Source organism: Phoxinus phoxinus (genome assembly GCF_949152265.1).
Source record: "Phoxinus phoxinus genome assembly, chromosome: 11".
Lineage (NCBI taxonomy): Eukaryota > Metazoa > Chordata > Actinopteri > Cypriniformes > Leuciscidae > Phoxinus > Phoxinus phoxinus.
This window is the reverse complement of record NC_136886.1, coordinates 34,854,158-34,862,824: the sequence shown is the minus strand read 5'-3', so window position 1 is coordinate 34,862,824 and position 8,667 is coordinate 34,854,158. Positions and strand designations below refer to the sequence as shown.

The following is an 8,667-nucleotide window of genomic DNA, read 5'->3' as shown; positions in this document are numbered from 1 at the left end:
TAAATCAATCTGGGTTTTTTTGTCCTACTTTTTTGCTTCAAATCAAAATATTATTGTGTCAAATATTACAAATAATGTTCTCGTAGCGTTTGGTTTGCTTTGTTTTTTAATCCCTCTATAGAAAAAAAATATTTCCGGAACCAACGCCACTGAATAAGTAGATGGGCACTGTTGCACTTTACATATACACTGACACTATCAGAAATATGCACACTGGCCATAAGAATATATGAGATGTGAATGAGATTAGTTGATGTGTCCTGATGTTTTGAGCAGCTGTGGGCTCTCTCCCACCGGCCGCGAACACACTCGAGGTCACGGATCTACAGCTGCTAGAGAATCATCACGCTCACACACACATGATCCCAGTGCTGTGTGTGTCACTTTAGCCTGAATTGTTTCTGTATTTCTAGTTTTTGTTTTTTCAATGGTATTTAAGCTCAAGGTTATCTATTGAAGGAAGTTCCCTCAGGTGTTTAAACGTTCACACCTGAATAGATCTGATTAGAAATGAATTCAGATTTTCTTTATAACAACACACACACAAACACACACACACACAAACACACACAAATATGCAATTCTTAACAATGAAACTTCTTTTGTGTTGTTTCCCAATGGTAGGTGTGGCTGAGCAAGTGGAAATTTCCATGTGTGTGTGTGTGCGTGTGTGTGTGATACCTGGACAAAGCTGCTAACATTTATTTTTCTTATCATTAAGTACACTATTAGAAACTTTGCACATTCAAATTCAGTTCAGCCAACCACCTGATCTGTTAATGTCATGTGACTCTTGAGCACAGGAAATGATGTCATGACATCACAAGAGTCCCAAACACTAGTGACTGAGCTTTGATTTTAAGAGTGTAAGCCTCCAAAGCAATATCATGACATAGTTGTAAATGAATGTTACTTGCACAAAAATGAATTGTCAGAATATGTAAATTATTAAGCCAATCAGCAGAAGCCTCAGTGGCTCCCTCTACTGGCAGATTAGTTGTAATCATTATATGCGGGTGTAAAACATATCCTCATGTCTTTGGAGGAATGGAGAGAATCAAAAGAAGTCTCCATACTGTTTTAGATGTTATATATATATATATATCTTCAGTATGTTTACAGATTAATATGTTCTATGGATGGGATGTGTAGACACTTGTTTTTTAATCGTACAGTATTAGTTTGTAAGGTTTCATTTCTGTGCACATTGGACTTCCTCCTTTACAATAAAGCTTAGTCATTCTTGTTACGCAAAGAATTTCTTAAGCAAACAATTCAAAATATAATATAAAAACACAAGCAGTCCGACTTTGGTGTCTTGAAGGTCATTGTGTACGAATAATAAAGTGTTTTGTGTGTGAGGAATGTGTTGATTTTGAGACAGAAGAAGTGATTGTAGCGTATCAGAAGATGAACTGCACAGAGTTTGGAATAAGTGCACTTAGTATGGAGAAAAGTGGGTTTTGTGTACAGGCTGAGGACCTGATGCTAAAATGTAATATTCACAGTGTTGCAGGTCAACTATGTCTGGTTAATACTGTAATAATGTCATCGACACGGCATCCAATCCCCTGAAGTGAACAAAAGTCCCACTAAAACTGATCTCAATCTACAAGAACATAAAGTTGAAGCTTCAGGTCATCAGGCCTCCATGTTTGTCCAGTTGTTTTAAACCCCATTAAACGGTTATATCGCAGGATTTACTCACGTACGCGAGTATATGGACTTTGTCCGGTGATCTCACACACTCACTGTTTTATGATTGACAGCTCTGATTGTTGGCACGATTGATGATGTCAAGCATATAACAATTTGTTTAATCATCTACTGGTCTTTTCAGCCCATATGAAATGTAATATATGACATGTCCCTATATCGCTACGCCGTCATATGCTAAATATAAAACAATATATTGCTATCATATATCATACATATATGTTAATATAGATTTTTAACATATATAAATTTGCCATATTAAATGAGTATATTGACATATATTAATTAGGGCTGTCAAAAGATTAATCGTGATTAATCACATCCAAAATAAAAGTTTGTGTTTGCATAATATATGTGTGTGTACTGTGTAGAATTATTATGTATAAATACACACACATTAATGTATATATTTAAGGAATAATTGCATTTATATACAGTATATACATTTATATAATTTATATTATATATAAATATTTTATATATAAATATAACCAATTTTTCTTAAATATATACAGGAATGTGTTTTTTTTCATATATATAAATAATTATACACAGTACACACACATATATTATGTAAACACAAACTTTTATTTTGGATGCGATTAATCACGATTAATCTTTTGACAGCCTTAATATTAATATGATGTATATGATTATTATTTATGTAATACTGTATGTTTTGACCATATATGTCACCGATATGTTTAATTTATATATGCCAAACTGTTTACTATTTAACTATTTATTTTAAGTATCCACATTTCATTTCAATTTCTATCTCATTTTCGAATCTTTTATAAATAAAATGTATTATTTATTATTATTTTACCTCTTCATGACCATCTCATATAAAAACAAAACAAATACTACACAAATTCTATTTGAAAACTGATAATTATATATGTGACATGTATATAAAAAAACACTATTATACATACATAAAATATAAGGGCTGGTTTTATGTCAATTGTTCCATTTTCTAACAGGTTTTTATATATTTTATATATGTGGATATATTTAATATATGTATATTTCATATGTGTACATATATTACATTTCCGTATGGGAGATGTCAAGCAGTAATTGATGCATTAGAGAGAATCGCTCATTAGAATGACGAGCTCAATAATATTATGCATCGGATACAGTGCGCGCTTTGCTGCTGGATGTTAGAAGTGTCCTGAGAGTTTGGCTTGATTCCAGTGAGCAAACAAAACCGGCATTGTGTTTGTGTTGTAAACCCCCCGGAGGAACAGCCTGTCTGCTGAAAGCAAAGCTCTGTGAAGCACAATGTTTGCCTTGTACAGTCGCACACATTCCTGCGTTGGGTAATTGTGCGGTGCAGGGTCACCTTGAGCTCATACAGACGCACCTCCAGAGATGATGACGGCGACACTAGTGCAACTCGTCACGGGATTTACTGTATATTAGTAGTTAGTGATAATATACAAATGATTGTTTGAGAATGTTCTGCTCCAATGAGTCCTAAAATAAAGACACGTAACATGACCGAACACGTGCCCAGTGTTTTGTTTTAAAATCCCCTTGTAGTTAAAAATTTTTCCCCCTTAAAGGATTAGTTCACTTTAAAAAAAAACTTTTGCTGATAATTTACTCACCCGATGTCATCAAGATGTCCATGTCTTTCTTTCTTCAGTGGAAAAGAAATGAAGGTTTTTGATGAACACATTTCTCCATATAATGGACGTCAATGGGCCCCAAACGGGTCAAGGTCCAGATGACAGTGTCAGCGCCGCTTCAACGGGCTTTAAAGGGGTCATGACATGGTTTTTTTTATTTTATTATTATGTTCCCTTAGGTGCAAATATAGTATTACTATAGTTTTTTTTACAAAAAACTTTTAAAATGTAGTGATTTATGACCTTTTCCCACCCTGTTTCTCATCCTCTGATTCAAACAGTCTGTTTTGGGGGTGTTTCCCCTTTAAGAGTTCAGTGTTAACGCCCACTGTTATGATTGGCTAACGTCAGTGCCTATGCATCAATTATTAACGCCCCCAGCCAGAACCTGTGCGGATTCGGCGCAACTGTTTAATAGCAGGTGATGCATGCGAAGCGATGGCTCTTGCAATGATAAAACCTTATTATGTTTGAGCCGGAATCAGATGAGGAATCAGAGGAAAATGAACGATCACCACAACAACGAAGACTGGATCAGCTCGTGTCCACATGGAAAGTGAAACTATTTTGAATTAATAAAAAAAAATTAACCCGAGACACTTGAAAACGGATTATTGTTACATAATTTTCCTATAGCTTAATTTGCTAACAGTTTAACATTATTTAACTAATTCCAATGAAATGATAGGGTGTACCACGGACAAAAATGCATGCACAGGCCATCTTTGAAGATGCAGCATTGATAAAGGCAACATTTTTAATTTTCTATCACATGTAGGCCTACTAGAAAGGCGACATATTTTCAAGATTCTCTTATACAAATGTGTTTATATTAGCCATGGTAAAAAGTAAGTTTGCGTCGTCGTTGTTGAGCCCAGAATATTCGGCACGGACTTATCTTTGAGCAACAGTTTTCTGGCAAAGCCAAGCATCATATTGGGATTTTTTCCTCAAAACAGTCATCCTTAAATGTATAGAACACTGCCGTGACTGGGACGTCCGCAAAAAATAAAGTGCATCCATTTTTCCCTGACGACTGGATCTTTCAGCGTATTTAAAAAGTAGTTTAAAGTTTTAAATACATTACTTACAGTTTGCGTCGTCGATGTTGAGCCCAGAATAGTCGGCACGGACTTATCTTTGAGCAACAGTTTTCTGGCAAAGCTCAAAACAGTCATCCTTAATGTATAGAACAAACGCTTAAACTAACACTGCCGTGACTGAGACGTCCGCAAAAAATAAAGTGCATCCATTTTTCCCTGACGACTGGATCTTTCGCAGCGTATTCAAAGATGTTGTTTGTCCACAGCCAGGAACAGCACATCTGCGGCGTCGTAATTTCCCTGTACACAGACCCACTCGCTCTCCGTCGACTGAACACTTGTGAGGCGCGCGGCGATACGAAATGAGCGTAGTTGTCTTGCGCTTTAAGCGTAGTTGTCTTGTGCCTGGAGGCGGTCATATGCAAACGCTGGTACGTCACTTCGTACCGTGACGTCACTTCTTACCATGGATCCAGAACGAGCTGTATTTAGAGCTTGATTAAATAAATGATTCGTTTATAATGGGGAGGACGTCTTAAGCTATGAAACTTGCAGGACGTTTTAATGGTACAAAGACCTCTTATATACCAAAAGATCAAGGCAAATTTGGTTTCTCATGTCATGACCCCTTTAAACGACACCAGACGATGAATACGGGTCTTATCTAGCGAAACCATCGTCATTTCACAAATAAATAAACAAGTTTAAGTTTTATAAGCACAAACGCTCGCCTTGCTCTGTTCTGTGATGCGCGTTCGTGACGTCACGTGATACACAGTTACGTTGAAAAGGTCACGCTTCTGTGAAAAGTAAAAAATGTCTATCCTGACGAAAATTTTCTTTTAGGCTTTTTAATATTCCAACACCAGGATACACACACGAGATGGGCAATTTAACCGATAAACTGACACAAAGACATTTGAATATGTGTGTATGGTCCTCCTTCCGCACATCTGTAAACACTGACTCGTCAAGCGTGACCTTTTCAGCGTAACTGCGTATCACGTGACGTCACGAACGCGCATCACAGAACAGAGCAAGGCCAGCGCTTGTGCTTATAAAACTTAAACTTTTTTATTTATTTGTGAAATGCCGATGGTTTCGCTAGATAAGACCCGTATTCATCGTCTGGTGTCGTTTAAAGCCCGTTGAAGCGGCGCTGACACTGTCATCTGGACCTTGACCCGTTTGGGGCCCATTGACGTCCATTATATGGAGAAACTGTTCATCAAAAACCTTCATTTCTTTTCCACTGAAGAAAGAAAGACATTGACATCTTGGATGACATCGGGGGGAGTAAATTATCAGCAAAAGTTTTTTTTTAAAGTGAACTAATCCTTTAAAACTCATCTTTGATCACCAAAATTACATATTTAACTTTTTTTTCCTTAGAATATCTTGAATGTAACTCAACACTCTTGCCTTATTTAGTATGCGCGGTTCTATGAATATGCAAATGAGCCCCGCCTCCACTCACTCACTCAGAGATCCACTGGTTAACGATCACACGTTGATCTGATTGGTTACAAGGTAGTGTGTGACGTCAGAAACACCAGCGATTTCAAACTTGTTTTTGAGACTGTCTTTGGTTCACTGCAGATTTAAGCAGAAAATACTCAGCAATGCTGTCGACTTATGAACTTACACATGGTGTGTGTTAAAGCAGATTAAAAACACCACATAGACACATAAACTACATTCTGGAGTTTCACCACAGGGGGACTTTAAACTACTTATGTTTGTTTTTTTGTGAATGTTCTTGATTAATAAAAATATGATCTCAGTAGCTATGAAATGACTAAGAATCAAGACAAGTTCAAAGTGAGTTTTCAGTTTATTAAACACCGTAATAAATAACATTTGAAATACCACAGTAAACATAACGTTAATATACAAATCTTCAATAAATAAGTAAAATAAATTCATACAATGTTATTTACAGATGATGTAAACACTCCAACCAAACTTGCACACAAAACGAGAATTCATCAGTGCACGGATGGCAGAGAATAAATGTACAGGAATAAAAAATGTTAACAGTTCAAGTTTCTGCACAGAAATATTTAGCAAAATACCACAAATTAAGTTATTTACATGTGTGCCTGGCAACCCCACACGTGACTGACGGAGAGCGGCTCTCTTTGAATCCAGTGCAGGGATTTGCTCTGTGCAAAACTGGCGCTACACATTCCAGCTAATATTATGAGTTCAACTACCAACTATGGAAACATATATCAACATCCAACATATTAATATAAATTACAAAAATGCTAATGAGCGCTCCAACACCGTATCTTTCTTCAATTCGAGCTGCTCGCCATCAGGTGCTCCAGCAGCGCCACGATCTCCGGAGCGCCGGCGTCCCGGGCCACGTCCAGCGGTTTGGACCCCGCGTTGTCCTGGTGGGCCAGGTTTGACAGCGGCGCCAGGAACTCCACCACGTCCCAGTTGCTCTCGCGGATGGCGATGTGGATGGGTAACGCGCCGCTGTGGTCGGGGACATTGACTGAGGCGCCGTAGTCCACCAGAACTCGCACTGTGTCCAGGAACCCCGTGCGGGCCGCATCGTGCGCCGGGGTCACGCCGCAGCGGTCCTGGACGTTGGGGTCAGCGCCGTGGTCCAGTAACACACACGCCACACTGGTGCAGCCCATCATCATTACCTACAACACACCAAATATCTCATTATGTGCTTTATGGAGCATAACTAGTGGTGAAAAATGTTAGGAAGCAAAAATATCTGACCTCAGTTAAAGTGTCTGTTAACCCAAAAATTTTAATTATCGCATAATTTACTCAACCTCAATTATTGGTGTATATGACTTTCTTCTTTCAGCCAAATAAAATGTGAGTTATATATTAGGTAATATCCTGGCTCTTCCTAGCTTTAAAATGGGAGTGAATGATTTTTGGGCTTCAAAATCTCATCACTCCCATTTTATAAAGCTTGGAGGATCCTGGATATTTCCATAATATAACATATGTGTTCAGCTGAAGGAAGAAAATCATATACACCAAGGATGGCTTTATAGGTCAAATTATAGGATCATTTTAATTTTTGGATGAACAAACCCTTTAGAGCAAGGACAAAACGCTACATCCCAGCTTCTGTTTAATTAAAATAAGACTTAGTTACATCATTAACTATTTAGTTCCTGTTTGTATTCTTTAGGTTTACTTTTTGATGTATTTTCCGCATTATTTCGATCATATTGCTCAGAAGAAAGTAAATAATGATGACTGACAGCGGCATTGCGACATCATCGCAGTCAGATGATAAAGGCGGAAAGGAAAGCGAAACAAATAGCTCTGTATGTATTACGTAATATTAATAATAATGTGTTTTAAAGCTGTAAATGGGTTAATCACCTGTAGTGCGGTTTTCCCGAACTCATTGAGCGTGTCCGGTTCGACCCGGTGATCCTGGAGAATCCGCCGAACCGAGTCCACGTTCCCCTGAGCCGCAGCCGTGCTGAGACTCTTCCCGCGTATCCCGAACCCGTCCAGAACCATCATCAGAAACACCTGCGCGGACACCAGTAACATAAGAGCCGGTCTGAGGCACAAATAATGCGGAACATGAACGCGAATCTCTCTGAAGAACTGATTAAATGGTATCAAGAAACGTCCAAATGAACGTACGAACACCTTTTTAAGGCGCTTACCTCTTCGTTGCTGTTTGTGGATTAGTGACCGTTGGCTGTTTATCTGTGTTTACACAATTACGTCAAAACAATCATATATATATGCTCTGTTCGCGGTTGCGCCTTTACATCGCGCGCTTCATCGGCAACAGAGCTGCATGACGTCAAGCACACTCCGACCAATCAGAAACCACACACGCCAACACGGCTGCCATAATTGGACAAAAGGGAGGAGTGCCGATAGGCGTTGCTACAGTATCGCCGTGGTAACTGCGCCAGCGACCAATGAGAATCAAGAGTGCAGAAGGCGGGCAATTTGAGAAGGTTTGTTTGTAAACTTGCGTTCATTCACTGAGTGTGTGAGTGTGGAAAAAAGAGCGGGCCTTCGTGACAGAGTCTACACAAGACCCGGTTATATGTCATCATGAGGAACAACACAACAGTTAACACATGATATCAATAATTGCAAGACAAATATATTTAATTTATTGCAAAAAGACATCATATTCCATGATTTGGTGCTAAAAGCACTTGTGAAAATACATTATTGTGCCTGAAATGCGTGGTATGTTTACATTCAGCGTCAAACTTATTACACATTTCTAATGAAATTCGGACAGGATA

At 38.3% G+C, this 8,667-nt stretch overlaps 1 protein-coding gene across 3 annotated transcripts; it reads right to left on the bottom strand.

Annotated features, from left to right (window-relative positions):
* Window positions 1–6,216: 6,216 nt before the first annotated feature.
* On the bottom strand, window positions 6,217–8,244 carry cdkn2d (cyclin-dependent kinase inhibitor 2D (p19, inhibits CDK4)). 3 transcript variants are annotated; one of them, XM_079629356.1, is made up of 3 exons: window positions 8,065–8,244; window positions 7,769–7,955; window positions 6,217–7,062 (listed from the first exon to the last, which is right to left on the bottom strand). In XM_079629356.1, exons 2-3 carry the CDS (start codon window positions 7,943–7,945, stop codon window positions 6,700–6,702), a joined length of 540 nt encoding a protein of 179 aa, XP_079485482.1. In that variant the 5' UTR covers window positions 7,946–7,955; window positions 8,065–8,244; the 3' UTR covers window positions 6,217–6,699. The 3 variants fall into 3 exon arrangements, with proteins under 3 accessions (XP_079485482.1, XP_079485481.1, XP_079485480.1); XM_079629355.1 differs by having other exon boundaries at window positions 7,769–7,924; window positions 8,065–8,217; XM_079629354.1 differs by having other exon boundaries at window positions 7,769–8,103.
* Window positions 8,245–8,667: the final 423 nt, after the last annotated feature.